This window comes from Heptranchias perlo, chromosome 7, assembly GCF_035084215.1.
Source record: "Heptranchias perlo isolate sHepPer1 chromosome 7, sHepPer1.hap1, whole genome shotgun sequence".
Taxonomy (NCBI): Eukaryota; Metazoa; Chordata; class Chondrichthyes; order Hexanchiformes; family Hexanchidae; genus Heptranchias; species Heptranchias perlo.
This window is the reverse complement of record NC_090331.1, coordinates 31,285,713-31,304,122: the sequence shown is the minus strand read 5'-3', so window position 1 is coordinate 31,304,122 and position 18,410 is coordinate 31,285,713. Positions and strand designations below refer to the sequence as shown.

General features: G+C 41.8%; 2 protein-coding genes across 4 annotated transcripts in view; one reads left to right on the top strand and one right to left on the bottom strand.

Annotated features, from left to right (window-relative positions):
* tmem163a (transmembrane protein 163a) overlaps positions 1–6,606 on the bottom strand; it is a 175,248-nt gene extending 168,642 nt beyond the window's left edge. The window contains exon 1 of one of the 2 annotated variants that reach the window (XM_067987258.1): positions 6,072–6,606. The gene's annotated coding sequence lies outside the window, so the exon portion shown is untranslated. The remainder of the gene's footprint in view (positions 1–6,071) is intronic. The other variant, XM_067987259.1, reaches the window with a different exon arrangement.
* A 578-nt stretch (positions 6,607–7,184) lies between these two features.
* The window catches only part of acmsd (aminocarboxymuconate semialdehyde decarboxylase), a 31,128-nt gene continuing 19,902 nt past the window's right edge, over positions 7,185–18,410 (top strand). The window contains exons 1-4 of one of the 2 annotated variants that reach the window (XM_067987252.1): positions 7,185–7,296; positions 12,499–12,543; positions 12,745–12,841; positions 14,607–14,656. In XM_067987252.1, coding sequence (XP_067843353.1) covers positions 7,240–7,296; positions 12,499–12,543; positions 12,745–12,841; positions 14,607–14,656 — 249 coding nt within the window. In that variant the 5' untranslated portion in view covers positions 7,185–7,239. The remainder of the gene's footprint in view (positions 7,297–12,498; positions 12,544–12,744; positions 12,842–14,606; positions 14,657–18,410) is intronic. The other variant, XM_067987253.1, reaches the window with a different exon arrangement.

Genomic DNA, 18,410 nt, shown 5'->3' with positions numbered 1-18,410 from the left:
ACAGCAAAATCCATCCCATTGTGTTGAAGGCATCATACTTAGCAACCGAACCAATTAATGAAACTCATGATAGTTGTAGGAGTCATATTCACAAAACAGCCTCTGTGAGGGACAACGGTAACAAATTAGATTATTCACTACTACACCATCATGCAACATTAACCAACTGTTTCTCTAACTTATTAAAGGAGAGATATTCCTTAATTAATTTGGTGCCAGTGTGATTCTATCACTAACAATCTACCAGTTAAAATCTATGGTTTCAATAAATATTGTGTGATACTGCTCTGTAATGACCTTGTACCTGAATATTTCTCATATATATATATATTTTTTTAAAATTCTGGAACATCTTTTCATTTCAAAAAGGGAATTAAAAAATTACTTGCTTTTGGCTGGCATCCAAATTGGAGTTATCGGGCCGGATTTTGCTGTGAAAATAACAGTGAGGATAACAGCAATGTCCAGCGACCGCACATGTGCAGTTAAACACAAAAATCCAGAAGTTGCTGTCCGAGATGCACTGCTCCCTTCGTAAGATGCACAAAAATGGCATCTCGCCATCTGGCTTCCCATTTAAATGAACTGAACAGTGTGAATTTCCTGTAGATACGGACTAAACTCGCTACAAAAAGTTAGGGATGGTAAGTCTTAATTACTGCCAAACAACCTCTCTGGCACCGAAATTTAACTTTTACAAGTGTGGAGTCTCATTCCTTCAGCTTTTAATTATTGTTGGAGATTTTTTAAAAAAATGTAAATACTTTTTAAAAACTTTTTCTTTCTGTCTCTTTTATCTCTCGCTCTTAATCCAATCTTTCTTTCCCTCTCTTTATTTCACTTTCTGTACCTGATTTGACATTGAATTCACTATTCTAACTTACACTTCCTGGTTCAGACTGCGCTGCTTATTAACGATTCTTCAAACTGTTTGGTTAAGGAGATACACAGTTGCTTGCCCTGTTCACACAGATCTCAGATGCCTCATAGAAGGTGCTGCATTGTTTGGATGTTTGGCTGACAGCAACTTCCAGTGCAAAACCCTATAGAAAGTCTATGGGCAAGTGCAAGTTTAACGAACGGCTATCATTTTAATGCAATAATGGTTCAGTCCACCTAGCTGAACCTCCAAGCTAGGCAGTGCAATGGTAGTACTTTATTACTTACATTTAACTCTGATTTCCTGGAGAGTATCACAACCTGTGGTCTTCCTACCATAAGTCCCAGATCTATTAGGCCTGACCACAATTTTTATTTATCTCCCTTAATTCCGCCATTCACACTGCCCACTCCCCATTTCTCCCCTTCCCACCTTAGTTAATCCCACTACTGTGTAGGGCAGTGTGACTGCCACTAGCAGTGAAGTCCCTTTAGTTGAGGTTGTCTGCAAGTCAGCTTGCTGCAGATGGCACAACTCCATCATAGCCTCCCTACTGAACCTTAGCCTCAAAAGACAGATCTCTTCAACAGTTCCAGATGGCTGTACCTGGATCTGTAAACACAGCTCAGTGGGTAATGGTGGGTGCTAGCAGATAAGCTTTGCCACAGATGGACTTCCCTGGCATCACTTTGTTCATCATCAGCCTCCAAAAATCTCAGGCACAGAGGAGCACTGAATGCTATACCCAAAATGCAAACAGTTGACCTTTATCAAACTATTTCCTGAAAGGATAGAACCTGGAGGTGGCTGGCCTTTAATGCCCATGTATGTGCACAGAATAAACACATTCTACAAGTCAGGTGTTCTCTGCATCGCAAAATGCTATTAAAGTTATGATGCCAAAGTTCATTAGCATTATATTGCATATGATAATAAAGCTCTCGCACTATTTGTGCGAGTATTGTTTCTTCATGTAAAAGGGTCTCCAAGAAATGGTGTGATATGTAAGTAGAGCAAGGAGCTGGCAGAATGAGTCACCATGCAATTTCTTGGCCTATGCCCTTATCCTTTAAAAGTTTACTACTCCTTGCTTAAGAAAGCAGCAGGCGGAGTGACTCACTTTCTGTTCTTAAGTACTTTTCTGTGTTGATGTGCCAGTTTCCCTGATATGCTGCCCAAGTCTAAGAATGTGTTGAGAACTTGTATAAAAAGCCATGGGAATTGACCTATATCCTACCAATCAAATGCATGGCACAGCACAAGGGATCAAAATTCCTGTTTGTTAAAATGGGAGACAAGCAGCTTTTTCTCCGATTATGGTGAATCGCTGACAAAATCATAGAAATGCAAGACTTTCAAATGTGTGATTTGTGAGAAGAAGATTAGCAGTCTTCTGTAAGCAGCGAAGAAAGCATAGCAGTCAATCATGACACACAAACAGTAATAATCGTTTAATGCTTGTCTAGCAGCAAACAAGTTACTTAACTAGTATACATGTTAAACAGTTTGGTAATCCAGCAGTGGAGTGTAAAAATGTCTGAATGCCACAGGAGAAAAAGCCAATTTAACAACAAGGTGCTGGTGAATGGGATGATACGCGTATATTTTTGATAGTGGGAAACAGGCACTTACCTTGCGAAGAAGGATGGAAGCAACAATGACATCAACATGTATTTTATAATGCTTAATGCAGAAAATATCCCAAGGGGCTTATAAATGAAAATATTGAATAAATGCTGAGCCATAGAGTGAGAAATTAGAGGGATGTCCGAATGCTAGGTCAAAAAGATAAGTTTTGAAAAAGTTAATAAAGGAGGAAGAAATGTCAAGTCACAGGACTTTAGGGAAGGAATTCCAAATAATTGCTCTATCACCAATGATGCCGTGAAGGAGCAATGCATTAAGGTTCAGAGTCCGAGGACTGAAATGTGCAGGGAAAGGTGTAAGGCTGGAAGAGGTTGCAGAAATATGATTTTCAAGACAAGATGAGGATCTTAAATTTAATGCATTGAAGGATAGGGAGCCATTGTAGATCAGTGAGAATGGAGCAATGGGCAAACGGTCTCTAAGGAGAAATGAGAGGAAGGTGTGTTTACACTTGAAGTGAACTGTCTGCACCTGCCTTTACCCAAACACCAGTGTCTACAGACCAAGGTACAGCCAGCCAGACATGTCTGATGAGAACAAGCTTTACCACCTCTGTTTCACCAGGGAGTCAGTCACCTAATTATACCATCTACTTGAAGGTTCCATGACAAGAATGCAGTGCTGTCAAGATGGCCACACAATTGAACTTTTATGCTCCTTGATTCATTCAAGCAAATTTCTCTATCAGTAATGAACAATGTACAGAACAGGTGCTAGGGAAAACTCCTTCATCACTTTCCCCAGTAGGATAAGAGAGTACAGTATTTTTTCCATATTTACATGTTTTTTCAAGTGTCATCCTTGGCTCAGTGGTAACACTCTCACCTCTGAGTCAGAGAGTCATGGGTTCAAGTCCCAGTCCAAAGGCTGACACTTTAGTGCAAAACTGACGGAGTGCTGCACTGTTGGAGATGCTGTCTTTCTGCTGAGATGTTAAACCGAGGCTCCATCTGCCCCCTCTGGTGGACGTTAAAAATCGCATGGCACTATTTGAAGAAGAACAGTGGAGTTCTTCTGGTGTCCTGGCCAACATTTATCTCTTAACCAACACCTAAAAACAGATTATCTGGTCATTTATTTCATTGCTGTTTGTGGGACCTTGCTGCATGCAAATTGGCTGCCATCTTTCCTACATTACAACAGTGACTACATTGGCTCTAAAGCGCTTTGGGACGTCCTGAGGTCATGAAAGGCGCGATATAAATGCAAGCCTTTCTTTCTTTTTTATTTAACAGGTTTCCTCAATGTACTTGCCCTGATCCCCTTTTGTAAAGAAAGACGTTCATTCCAATAATGTGCAGCTGGTCTGCAACCTTTTGCACAAATTATGCATACCCATCATCCTGGTGTCAGTCATGACACCTTCATTTTCCATCAATCTGTGGTGCCACCATTATTTAAAGGTGAAGAAAAGATTTATGGATGGCTCCTCGGAGACCAAGGATATCCTCTCCAGCCCTGACTCATTACTCCCTTGAGATAGCCATGAGCAAGAGCTGAACAATATAATGAGATTCATCTGGCCACGAGGATCATGGTGGAATATACCATCAGAATGTTAAAGCAAGGCTATGATGTTTGGATAGAGGTCATGATTGCTATCAGGGTGATGGGGATTCATGTGCATAATTTGTTCAAATAGCCACAAACCACCTGGAAAAATGGCAGAGGTTTGGGAGAACCCCCATGGAAATTCATCCCCTTATTTTCCTTTGTTCTGCGACCAAAATGCTCCTGGTTTACATCCAACAATGCCACACAATTTTGGATAACCTAAGATACTGTAGTAAACATTGAGGAGGATAGTAATAACCTCAAGACGACATATATAGGCTGGTGGAATGTGCGGACACATGGCAGATGAAATTTAACGCAGAGAAGTGCAAAGTGATACATTTTGGCAGGAAGAATGAGGAGAGGCAATATAAACTAAATGGTACAATTTTAAAGGGGGTGTAGGAACAGAGAGACTTGAGGGTATATGCACACAAATCTTTGAAGGTGGCAGGACAGGTTGAGAAAATGGTTAAAAAAGCATATGGGATCCTGGGCTCTATAAATCGAGACATAGGGCTCAATTTTAAAAGGCCGGCGGGAAGAGTGCGTGGGGGGGGGCGTGATTTGTGGGCGCCAAACTGGGAAGGGAGGTAGGCGATCGCAACCCTAATGAGGCCAATTAAAGTATCTTCCCGGTTTGGCGCCCAGCAGCCAGCCTGATTGACAGCTGGAGCTGCACATTCAAGGCGGGGGGGGGGGGGGGGGGGTGGGGGAAGAGAGAGAGAGACCTCATCGGCCATTGGGAGAGAGATTGGGGGGAGACAAAGATCGGGGCGGGGGGAGACATCGGACATCAGAGGGGGGTGCAAGTGACATCGGTCATCGGAGGGGGATGCAAGTGACATCAGTCATTGGGGGGGTACAGGTGACATCGGACATCGGCGGGGGGTGCAAGTGACATCAGACATCAGGGAGGGGTGCAGGTGACATCTTTGGAAGCCATGTTTATTCATTTTTTTACAATGTGAAATGTAATTTTATTTAATTTATTTAGTCTATTTTTAACTGATCCGGCCCTTCATGCCTGGTTTCACCAGACATGAATCGGAAGCTGTGGGAAAGCCGCCCAGGTAAGTTCAAAATCGTTCTAACTGCCCAAAAGGCAAAAAAATAATATACCTTAAGTACCTCAATGAGGTACATTTGCTGCTTTAATATCGTCCCGCCGGCTTTAATTGCTGGCGGGACTTCTGGGTTCGGGAACTGTGCGCGCACCCAGATAACTCTCAGTTTTTACTCAGTGAGAAGTTATGATCTGGAATGTGCTGTCTACAAGGGTGGTGGAAGTTGATTCAATAGCAGCTTTTAAAAAGGAATTGGATAAATACTTGAAGGGAAAAAATTTGCTGCGCTATGGGGAAATAGCAGGGGAATGGGACTAACTGGATTGCTCTTACAAAGAGCCAGCACGGGCTTGTTGGGCCAAATGGCCTCCTTCTTTGCTGTAACCATTCTATGATTCTATGATTCTAATTCCTCTGCTGTGTAGTTACTGTGATTATGTCCCATCTCTAACTGTCAAACACATACTCAACTGCCAATTCTGTATTTATAAGCAGCATAACTCAATGCTATTTAATGCAGTCCACATACATAACCCTTAAGGCATTTTTGTTCACACGATCACAAGCTAATTACAGATGAGGAAGGCCATTTAGCCCATCCTAGAGATTCCTTCATTCCTTTAGGGATGGATGAACTAGGATAGGTAGGACATGAATAACCACAACCCTCCTCCCCTCCCCACCCCGATATTGTAGCACCAATTATTTCTTAAATTATTCCAGGATTTTTACCTCTACTACTCTATCTGGAAGTTTATTTCACACATTGATCACTCTTTGTATGAAGAAGGATTTTCTTATATCGGTTCTAAAGTTACTTTTTACTAGTTTAAACATGTATCCACCAGTTCTACTGTAGCAGTTTAATTTAAAGAAATACTGCAGATTGATTTTTATTCTATATCCTTAACAATCTTATGTACCTCTATTAAGATCACCTCTCAGATGCCTCTTTTCTAGGTGGAAAGGCCCAAGTTTCACCAGTCTTTACTCATAACTCAGACCTTTGATCCTGGGTAGCAGATTTGTGACTCTTCTCTGCGTGAATATCTCTCATTTCTTGGGGAGCAGAACTGGACGCAATATTCAAGGTGCGGTCTGACTCGTGCAGTATAAAGTTTGATCTCGTACAGATATTCCCATCCTGTTTCAAGATCACTTTCGCTCTACCTTTTTTATCTTTGAAGTTTTGAAGCTCTTATTCTACTAACTAGTGGAGGTCTTGTTCTGCCTTCTTCCAGTTTGGACTGGCAATTCGCCATCGCCCATTATACACTTTTGCTGAAGACCAATTTCATTCCCAGTAAGTTTTGATTCTGTTTATACTTTTCTCTCTCAGTTAATGATTTTCCTGCTACATTCCACATTATATTGCTCCACTCTCTGTTTTCCTGCTCATAATTATAATTTCTTGTAACAGTTTTGTTTTTAAAAAAGTTGGGTCCTGATGGCAAGACTTCCTCCTTAACTGAAGTCAGCAGGTTTAGAATTACCTGAAACGGAACAGTTCATTGCACAAAGCTAGACTGAACATGACCTTGAAGTGGCAAAAAAAACGAAACCAAACACACACCAAGGCAACGTGACACAGGCATTATAAAGGTTATAGCCGAAGGTTATATTTTTATACTCCAATCCACATTTTAGGAAATAATCTAGACCTGTTCATACTTCTCTCTGTACTCTTAATTTTATTTAAAAATGTAACATTAACCCCTACAATGTTTCTGGAATTTTGTTTTTACCACTACAAAGCTATCATAATTAAAATACTTTTCTTGCTTGTGCTTTCAGTTACAAATACATTGAAAGAAAATGATCAGATACAGGAAAGGTACAAAATAAAGAGAGAATGCTAGGAACATTGGTGTTAGTGAGTGTTACCTAAGAGAACTGCACATGTTGCCTCTGCTTCTAATTGTACTTTGCACTTTAATGATCAGTTTCCAGTTAGTGAAGTATACTTGCACTGTGATTGGCTACTGTAACAGTATACCTCTCAAAGGAAGGTGGGATTAAATAGAGTGAGTGATTGATCTGCGTCCAGAGATCAGTGTCTGATTTTACAGTTGAACTGCTTGCTGTTCAAGGATGAAGATAGACTTACACAGCCACATCCTTCCCAAGGAATGGCCCAATCTGAAGCAGGTAACACTCTAGTTGTATTGCTTCTGGTTTTGAGAAATATCGAACAGTAGTGATCATAATGAACAACAGAGTAAACAAAATCTTGAAAGTAAAGAGACATAAAGAAAGTAAAGCACCAGGAGACCTCTGTATAAAGTCTAGGGGCACCTAAAGTGAAGATAAAACTGAATAGACTTTAAGCAAACCTGAATTTAACTGGTAGTATCACCGATAGTGACAAAGCATAGGTAACAGATGGATAGAACCACTCGGCTTAAATAAAGATTCTCAATCTGGTAATGATTTGTCCAAGTCAGATAATAGCGAGGCAATATAATGGCATTCTCCACTGAAACTTAGCCAACCTTGATGTAGTAGTATGTTTGTGTGAGAGTGAGAGAGAGTTAAAAAAAAGTATTGTGCAGGTAATAGAAGTTTATCATAATGTTGAATCCACATGAGAGTGGAATGGATAATGCAGAGGAGATTGGCTGAAATTGAGACAAGGCCAAAGTTCTAGAAACATGCAATGACATTGTGCTGAAAGCAGGGAAAGATATCAAACAGACAAGGTTCACTGCACTCCAAAGAGAACTATTGAATATGTAATCAAGAACACTTGAAAAGTGCATATGCACAATTATGTTTTCACCTATAGGCATGATTCAAAATGTACCTTTGGGCACACTGCCGCTGATTTTCCATTCCTGATCTTCACAAATATATTGAGTTCACAGGGAGCCCTTCATTTTATCTGAAAGAGGCCAAAGTAGACTCTTTGTTTTTTCACAGTCTAGTTTATATCTCTTAGCTGTAGATAAACTCTGTGCCTAGATAAGAAATAGATTTGTCTAGGACTTATCCGCACACTTTCAATTTTTACCTCAACAATTATGTCAAAAATGTGCCATTAAGCTTCCGATTCTATGGAGATAAAAATCTCAAGGGAACAGGCCCTAAAAGCTCGTATGAAATGAAGCTATTTTTTTTAAAAAACACACAGAATGACAACTTGCTTGTTTACTGACTGGCATTTCTGTTGTTCACATTATCAGTAATGCCTGCTATTAATATGCTTCAAAGCATAAGATTTATATTGTCATGGCATTTGAATGTTAATTTGACAGCCCACAAGACCCAATACAAAAATTGTTTGTTGCTTACATATGTAAATATCCACAAAAACAAAAATTTCATCCATAATGTTTATTAAAACACATCTAACATTCTTTAGCTAAAATATTCTACAGTGGAAATATTACTTTTTGATATCATACTTAAGTACTCTGATAACCTTCCCTAATGTTATAAAGTAGATTAACCATTGGGAAAAAGTATTAATTTCACTAACTGTTGATATAAATACTAATACATTTAAAATGAGGGAAGGTGACTCAGCAAATCTGCACAAAATCAATACTCCATCAATGATTGCTGAAGCCCTGAATAGCAGGGCGTGTTGTTCAGAGTGTGTGAGGAATTCAGTGTTTTGCTTCTTAATTGCACATTAACTCCGTGGTGTAGAGTTGGGCCAAAATGGGCGTGATATCGACCGTGTGGCCACGGCACCCACCCAAGGCCACAGTGGGGAGGCCCGAAACATTTTCATTTAAATTTTACCGGCGAGCTTCGGGCGCCAAACGGACGCTCCGCTATATCTCGCCAGTTTGGTGCAGTGAAAAATTGGCCAACTTTTGCATGAAGCCAGCCAGCAGGGAGGACTTGGCGCCTGTAGTAGGCTTCATCTATAATCTTGAATAAGTATAATTTTCCATTTGGATTAGGGTGGATTTTTAGAGTGAACAACAAAAATCATAAAATTGAAAAATGGACTATGTATATATGTATATAAGTTATATGTATCCTTTCCTTCTTTACTAAATAACTATGGAACAATACTTACTGTTACTAAAAATGTTTGTTGATATAACATTTAAATTCAGGACTTGTATTCACAACTCCCACCTCTAAACTTGAATAATGGTACAATCCTTCCAGGATTTCCCCCCTTTATGCTAACTCATTACTGCTGTTTTCTTTCAGATACCAGTTACAGATAAATAAAAATGCAGCTGTCCCAAGTACTCAAAACACATTCAAAATAAACATTACACATCAGCAAATTTTCAAGTGAAAAGTTCCACTTGTCACAATTGCACAACACTGAAATAGTTTCATAAGGTGTAATTTTGATGCAAGTCAGTTCTGTACTATCTTACAAACGCCATATAAAACAATAGAATTTTATAGCACAGAAGGAGGACATTTGGCTCATCATGCCTGTGCTGACACTCTGAAAGAGCTATCCACCTAGTCCCATACCCCTATCAGATTTCATCTTAGTCTTCTCTCTTCTATTGAAACGAGCCCCAGTTTCTCTAGTCTCACCTCATAGCTAACACCCCTCACCTCTGGTATACCTTAGTGAATCTCTTCTACAGTCTCCTGATGGTCTTGACATCTATCTACAGTAGAGTGTCCAAAATTGGACACAATATTCTAATTGCAGCCGAAGCAATGATATGTATAGCTTTGGCATTTGTACTTTTTGCTTTTGTACTTTGTGCCCCTGTTTATAAAACTTAGCATCCCATATATATTTTTAAACCATAATCAACTTGTCCTCCAATTTTTAAAGATTTGTGTGCCTGAACCCATAAATATTTCTGCTCCTCTACTTTTAAAGTTTTACCATTTAATGTATATTTCTCCCATTAGATTTCCTCCCAAACTCCCACCTCATCTTTCCCTGCATTAATTTTCATTTGGTGTCTATCTGCCTAATCTACTAACCTGTCTATCTCTTCCTAAAGAACTTCAGTCCTTTTCAAAGTTAACCACATTAGCTATTTTTGTGTTGCAGTTGTGCCAACATTGATCCCTGGGAACACCACTGTTTATATTTCTTCAGCCTGAAAAACATCCATTAACAATTAATCTTTGTTTTCTGTTGTTTAATGAACTTTCTATCCTTGTTGCCACATTCCCATTAATACCCTTGTGCATTAACTAGAACACATAATCTAGGCTGATGCTTCAGCACAATACCGAGGGAGTGCTTCATTGTAAGAGATGCCATGTTTTGGATGAGATGTTAAACCAAAGTCCTTGTTAGGTGGAAGTAAAAAAAACCCGATGTCACCATTGGAAGAAGAACAAGAGAGTTCTCCCAAATAAAAACAGAAAATGCTAGAAACGCTCAGCAGGTCAGGCAGCATCTGTGGAGAGAGAAACAGAGTTAGTATTTCAGGTCTGTGACAGGGCAGGATTTAAACCCGGAGCTGGGAAGGAGGCAGGGGGGTTCAAATCGCGGATGGGAAACCCGGAAGTACGGGTTTCCTGGACGTCCTTACGATTTTGACGTAAGGATGTCTTATTTTTTTTTGTCGGTTTCCTGTCCAACAGGCCGGCCTGATTGACAGGCTGGCCTTAGTTGAACGGGAGCAGAGCAAGGAAGAGGACGTCTTCAGGTAAGTGTTCAGGTAAGTCTTAGATTGTAAGGATGGGGAGGGGCTTGGGGGGGGCATGGAGGGGAATATGGGGGCATGGGGGCAAGGGTGGGCACAGGAGCATGGGTGGGCATGGTGGCATGGGGACATCGGTGGGCATGGGTGGGCATGGGAGCATCAGGGGGCATGGGGGTCACCGGGAGGAAGTCAGTCATGGTGGGGGGGGTCAGTCATTGGGGGGGGGTCAATCATCAGGGGGGTCAATCATCGGAGATGAGTCATCAGAGATCAGTCATCGGGGGTCAATCAACAGACATCAGTCATCGGAGATCAGTCATCGGGGGTCAATCATTGGGGATCAGTCATCGGAGGTCAGTCATCGGAGATCAGTTATCGAAGGTCAGTCATCGGAGGTCAGTCATTGGAGGGCAGTCATCGGAGATCAGTCATCGGGGGTCAGTCATCGGAGGTCAGTCATCGGAGATCAGTCATCGGGGGTCAGTCATCGGAGGTCAGTCATCGAAGGTCAGTCATTGGGGGTCAGTCATCGGAGGTTAGCCATCGGAGGTCAGTCACTGGAGGTCAGTCATCGGGGGTCAGTTATCGGAGGTCAGTCATGGGGTGGGGTCAGTCATCGGGGTCATTGGGGGGGTGAATGGGTGTCAGTCACCAGGGGGTCATCGTGGGGGCCTGTGTTCGTTGGGGGGGGGATCGGCGATTGTTGAGGTGGGGGTGGGTCACGATCATGGGGGGTGGGCATCAACGATCGTTGGGGAGGGTCGCTGCAGGTGGGCTTGTTGGGCCGGGGGAAGCACTCCTGCTCCTCCCAACCCACAAGCTGTGCTATAAAGGCACTTACCTGAAGTTTCGGACCTTCTCGTCTCCTCTCATGTGGCGTGAAGGAGAAGGCTCCTCCTTGAAAGGTTTCAGTGACCAACCCACCTCCTGAAAGCAGGTTGGTTGCCCGCCCCGGTGAAAACCGGAAGTGGGCAAGTTGTAGATAGGTTGGGGTGGGTTGGAGGCAGATCTGAAATTGTTGCAATTTTCAATGCCCCCTGCCCCCAACCCACCTGTTTTTCCCTTTTAAAATCCTGCCCAATGTTTCAATTCGTTGACCTTTCATCAGAACTGGAAGATGGTAGAGATTAATAGCTTTTAAGCCAAGGAAAAGGGGGAGGCAGATAAGAACAAAAGGGAAGTTCAGTGATAGGGTGGAGGACAGGAGTGATGAATTGACAAAAGGGATGATGGTGCAAGGCAAAAGGGAGTGATAATGGGACAAGTAAAGAAACAAAAGATTGGTCTAGAGGAGGTGTAAATTGTTACAGCAGAATAGGAAAGGAGAAGGGAAACATGGAAAATCTGGCAAGAAAGAGAAGGCTCCCATGGTCCAGGAATGTGGCGGAGAAAGGTAGTAGACCCCAAGGGTGTGGACCACACTGCCGGCCGTGTACCAATGGGGGAATCCCCATCCCAAGCACCAGCTTACACCTCCTTCGCTCCCAGTGGGTCTGGTGCAGCCATCCCCCATTACCAACACCTGCTGTCCACAAGAAAATGGGAGTGGTTGTTGAGATCTAAAGTTATTAAACTCAATGTTGAGGCCGGAAGGCCGTAACATGCCTAATGGCCGAGTTGACATACATAACTGCAGTTAACAATAATAACTACACTTCAAGTGTAATTAATTGGCTGCAAGGCGAAAGGTGCTATATAAATGCAAGTTACTTCCTTCAAGAAGTGTACAATTAACAACACTTTTCCTTTTTGCCAGAGATATGGATATGGAGGTTGGGTCCAACTTCACCATCACTGCAAGGTATGGTTATTCAAATTCTGAAGTGCAAAGAATAGTTGATGTTAAGTCAATTATAGATCTGAAAAAGATTTTGTCCACAATCAGTAAATCATTCTTTAATGAATTTTGCCCTACAAAAAAGATCAAAAACAAAGATCAAAATAGCATTACTGTTCTATATATAAAGGAGGAAGAACAATTAAATGTGCTGTTTATAAAAAGGGTGAAGCAAAAATGATGAAAGATGGCAACGTTTTCAGAGTGGTACAAGAAAACTGCTGGGATCCACAAGTACGGATTCAAGAAATGGATCAATCAGGTAATTGTAGATCCATTATACTGATAATTTCTCCAAACTCATCCATTTAGATGAGAAACAGTGCTTCCGTCATCAGGTCCCTGGAAATTTAGAGCCAATAAATAGCTTTTGATATAATTGAACCTTGCTGGAAATAATTCTGCATGAACACTAGAGTAAACATAAAATATTGGGGTAGAGTTTCCACTTTGGGCGCAATCGACAATTAGGCGCAAGTTGCGCCCGAAAATTGCCCGGCTGGGTTACAGTTCATGTTTCCACTCAAATGTATTTGCATAATCACAAACATAAAATCTTCTATGAACCAGCCCTATCCAGCAGCTTAACAGAGTGTAATTGTTTTTTCTTCTTTGCAATAAAAAAATATTTATTGATGTATTTAAGAGTGGTATCCTGGTGCAGTTTTATTAATACAGCTGAAAATGGGTTTATCACAAAACCTGTGAGTAATCTGATTTTAAATCACTGAAAATGATTTTTAAAAAACCATACTCAACCATTTATTAATCTCATTGGTGTACACTAGTCAGTTTCTTAGTAAATTAAATATTTTTTAATATGTAAAAACATTTAAAACGTGCCTACCAGTGCCTGTGCGTATGAGAAAACTAGCTTATTTTGAAGACCCCCCTCGAACGGCCGCAGACGGGCGCAATTGGCAGAACCTCACCATCCTCTTTATTTAGTTCGGGGGCATGGCCAGTTTTGTGGGCGGGGCCGGTTTCAGCACAATGATTTTTGAACCAGCACAATATAGCAGAAACTCTACCCCATTGTCTTTATTTATTGTATATTGAATCAAATTTGACTTGAAAATGTAGAAAAAAATATTTTGAGATAAAATCTTCACAGAGCATCAAACATGGGAGGAGTAGAGTCCGTGATAGGGTAGAATGAATATGGTCTGTGAAAGGAGAAGGCTTGATGGGCTGAATGGTTATTTCTCATTCCAGGCTTCTTTCTCATGTTCTAATTTAATTTATAAAGAAAAATATATAATTTCACCTTGTCATTTGTATCTAGGTTTTAAATAGCACCAATAAATTGTTATACTCATGTTTTTCCTTTTTTAATATATTTCACTCTTATAAAGTAATATTTTCTGAGGGGTCTCTGATGGGGAGGAACCCGTAATATAATCCAAACAATTCCTACTTCATTAGCATGCTAACAGTTACATATTTAAAAAGATCCTGCAAAGTATTAATCTTCATTCCCAGTGAAGCATTACCTGCTCTGCACACTTAGCCTGATACTAAGACTATTTTTGATTTCAGTTCCCCAGGACAGTAAAAGAACAAGGGAATCTTAAGAATAATTGTATAAACGTTTGACAGGTGTCTCACCTTCAAAAAAATATTTGGTAAATGTAATGGAAGAAGAATGACATAAATCAAAATGCATCATCAGATCACTGACACACAATGTCATCATAATAAAAGTGTCCTCCATGTCCTCCCTCTCTAAGCTAAAAAAAGGTTTGACAAATAAATTTTCATGGCGATGTTGGCTCTTTACACTTGTAGCACTGTTGGATTGTTGTGAGAAGTGTCAATAATGCATTTCTTATTTAAATCTTTTTGCAGGATAGATGAATTTAATTGAAATTAGCTAGACCTGTAACACTGGAGTAGTGTCAGTACAAGTGGCTGGCACCTGTGTGACTTCATAATCAAAAAATAATGGACTGCATGTGGAAACATAAAATCGAGTTGAAATAGAAATAAACAAACATTTTTAGAAGTAAAAACATGTTATTTTACAGGTGTAACTGTGCAGGCTCTTTCTACTGTTCCTGTTATGTTCAATTATTGGGTAAGTTTGTGTACCTGAAAGAAAAAATGTGAGTACAGCAGATCTGGTTACATAGATTAATATGTATTTGTCTTCTGTTCCTGCAAGGAAAATTCCAATTTAACAAATTAGACTCACTTTCCGCTTGACAGTGTACATAGTAGGGCTGCCCCTCTGAATGTTATCCATTATTAAACCAGTACCTCTGACAGTAATAAATATCAAAATGTAGCAAGATTAAAGTGTAATGTCATATATAAAGGGAAGGCTTGTTTGGAACATGGTGTAAAATAAAACAAGAAATGCATACTGTAGAAAATTAAATGTTGATACAATGCATGTTAGAATCAAGTCTTCAGGGCCTCTAATACAGTAATGGTAGATGATATTGTACTATCTGGAGACTTGTACTGTCTAGAGAAAATTCATTGATCCTGCACTCCCAGCAGGGAAGCCTTACTTAAAAGTAGCATGAGTTGGACATAGTGCTACAACACTGTAGTGCCGATATGTAGTGGTACGACTGCAAAAAAGTATCTTGCTCCTCCCTCACTGTTCGTTGATACTCTCCTCCTTCACTTCTGGTCTCTCATTTTCCTTTCTCACTTCTGTTTCTCTCACTTTCCTCTTTAATTTGTGTTCCTCTCCTTCACATTTGTCGTGCTCTTCACTTTCACTTCTGTCTTTTTGCTCTCCTCCTTCACTTCTATGTTTCTCTTTATCCTCTACTTCTTCTGTTTCTTACTCTGTACTTCACTTTTATCTCTCTCTTCCCCACTTTTGTTTCTCACGTCTCTCATTTTGTCTCTGTTCCTAATTCACTTTGGTCTCTGTCTCTTAATTCGCTTTAAGAAAGAACTTGCATTTACATAGAGCCTTTCATGACCTCAGGATGTCCTAAAGCGATTCACAGCCAGTGAAGTGTAGTCCATGTTGTAATATAGAGAAACTTTGGTCTCTAGCTCCTTCCTCTGGTCTCTGTCTCCGACTCACTTTGTTGTGTCTCTCAACCTTCATTTCACTTAGGTCTCTGTCCCTAATTCACTTTTGTCTGTTTCACCCTCATTTTTATCTTTCTCTGTACTCTTTTCCTTTTGCTGCTTCAATAGTTTTCCTTTCACTCTGCAGCATGGGGAAGATGAGGGAGCCAAAAGGGTCTCTGAGTCAGATAGGAAGCAGGACTATAAAGTAATGAGGGAACAGGATGGTTCCAATAAAGCAATAGAAAGGAATGATCCAAACAAAAAGCAGACTTTTTTTTAAAAAAAAGCACAGGAGAGACAGACTTCCATCAAAAAGCACCAGAAGAAACAAGCATGGGAGAGACCAGCTGGTTCATGCTGAACATTGGGTGGGACCCAGGCAGTGAGTTGCTCCAGTGTCCTGTACAATCAATACCTATTACAATCAATGATTATTTAATACATAGAATTTACAGCATAGACCCAACAGGTCTATGTCGGTGTTTATGCTCCACACCAGCCTCTTCCCATCTTAATTCATCTCGCCCTATCAACATATCTTTCTATTCCTTTCAACCTTGTGTACTTATCTGGCTTCCCCTTAAATGCATCTATGCTATTCGCCTCAACCATTCCATGTGGTAGTGAGTTCCACATTCCACCTGCCGTCCTTACCCGGTCTGGCCTATATGTGACTCGAGACCCACAGCAATGTGATTGATTCTTAATTGCCCTCTGAAATGGCCTAGCAATCCACTCAGTTGTAAAATCTCGCTAAAAAAAGTCACAATAAGAATAAAACCGGACGGACCACCCGACATCGGACCACGAGGTACCGGACACGACAACGGCAAACCAAGCCCAGTCAACCCTGCAAAGTCCTCCTCACTAACATCTGGGGACTTGTGCCAAAATTGGGAGAGCTGTCCCACAGACTAGTCAAGCAACAGCCTGACATAACCATACTCACAGAATCATACCTTTCAGCCAACGTCCCAGACTCTTCCATCACCATCCCTTGGTATGTCCTGTCCCACCGGCAGGACAGACCGACCGGAGGTGGCGGTACAGTGATATACAGTCAGAAGGGAGTGGCCCTGGGAATCCTCAACATTGACTCTGGACCCCATGAAATCTCATGGCATCAGGTCAAACATGGGCAAGGAAACCTCCTGCTGATTACCACCTACTGCCCTCCCTCAGCTGATGAATCAGTCCTCCTCCATGTTGAACACCACTTGGAGGAAACACTGAGGGTAGCAAGGGCACAGAATGTACTCTGGGTGGGGGACTTCAATGTCCATCACCAAGAGTGGCTCGGTAGCACCATTACTGACCGAGCTCGCCGAGTCCTGAAGGACATAACTGCTAGACTGGGCCTGCAGCAGGTGGTGAGCGAACCAACACGAGGGAAAAACTTACTTGACCTCGTCCTCACCAATCTACCTGTCGCAGATGCATCTGTCCATGACAGTATTGGTAGGAGTGACTACCGCACAGTCCTCGCGGAGATGAAGTCCCGTCTTTGCACTGAGGACACCATCCAACGTGTTGTGTGGCACTACCACCGTGCTAAATGGGATAGATTCAGAACAGATCTAGCAGCTCAAAACTGGGTATCCATGAGGCGCTGTGGGCCATCAGCAGCAGTAGAATTGTATTCCAGCACAATCTGTAACCTCATGGCCTGGCATATTCCTCACTCTACCATTACCAACAAGCCAGGACATCAACCCTGGTTCAATGAGGAGTGTAGAAGAGCATGCCAGGAGCAGCACCAGGCGTACCTAAAAATGAGGTGCCAACCTGGTGAAGCTACAACTCAGGACTACATGCATGCTAAACAGCGGAAGCAACATGCTATAGACAGAGCTAAGCGATTCCACAACCAACGGATCAGATCAAAGTTCTGCAGTCCTGCCACATCCAGTCGTGAATGATGGTGGACAATTAAACAACTAACGGGAGGAGGAGGCTCTGTAAACATCCCCATCCTCAATGATGACGGAGTCCAGCACGTGTGTGCAAAAGACAAGGCTGAAGCATTTGCAACCATCTTCAGCCAGAAGTGCCGACTGGATGATCCATCTCGGCTGCCTCCCAATATCCCCACCATCACAGAAGCCAGTCTTCAGCCAATTCGATTCACTCCACGTGATATCAAGAAACGGTTGAGTGCACTGGATACAGCAAAGGCTATGGGCCCCGACAACATCCCGGCTGTAGTGCTGAAGACTTGTGCCCAAGCACTAGCTGCACCTCTAGCCAAGTTGTTCCAGTACAGTTACAACACTGGCATCTACCCGACAATGTGGAAAATTGCCCAGGTATATCCTGTCCACAAAAAGCAGGACAAATCCAATCCGGCCAATTACCGCCCCATCAGTCTACTCTCGATCATCAGCAAAGTGATGGAAGGTGCCGTCGGCAGTGCTATCAAGCGGCACTTACTCACCAATAACCTGCTCACCGATGCTCAGTTTGGGTTCCGCCAGAACCACTTGGCTCCAGACGTCATTACAGCCTTGGTCCAAACATGGACAAAAGAGCTGAATTCCAGAGATGAGGTGAGAATGACTGCCCTTGACATCAAGGCAGCATTTAACCGAGTGTGGCACCAAGGAGCCCTAGTAAAATTGAAGTCAATGGGAATCAGGGGGAAAACTCTCCAGTGGCTGGAGTCATACCTAGCACAAAGGAAGATGGTAGTGGTTGTTGGTGGCCATTCATCTCAGCCCCAGGACATTGCTGCAGGAGTTCCTCAAGGCAGTGTCCTAGGCCCAACCATCTTCAGCTGCTTCATCAATGACCTT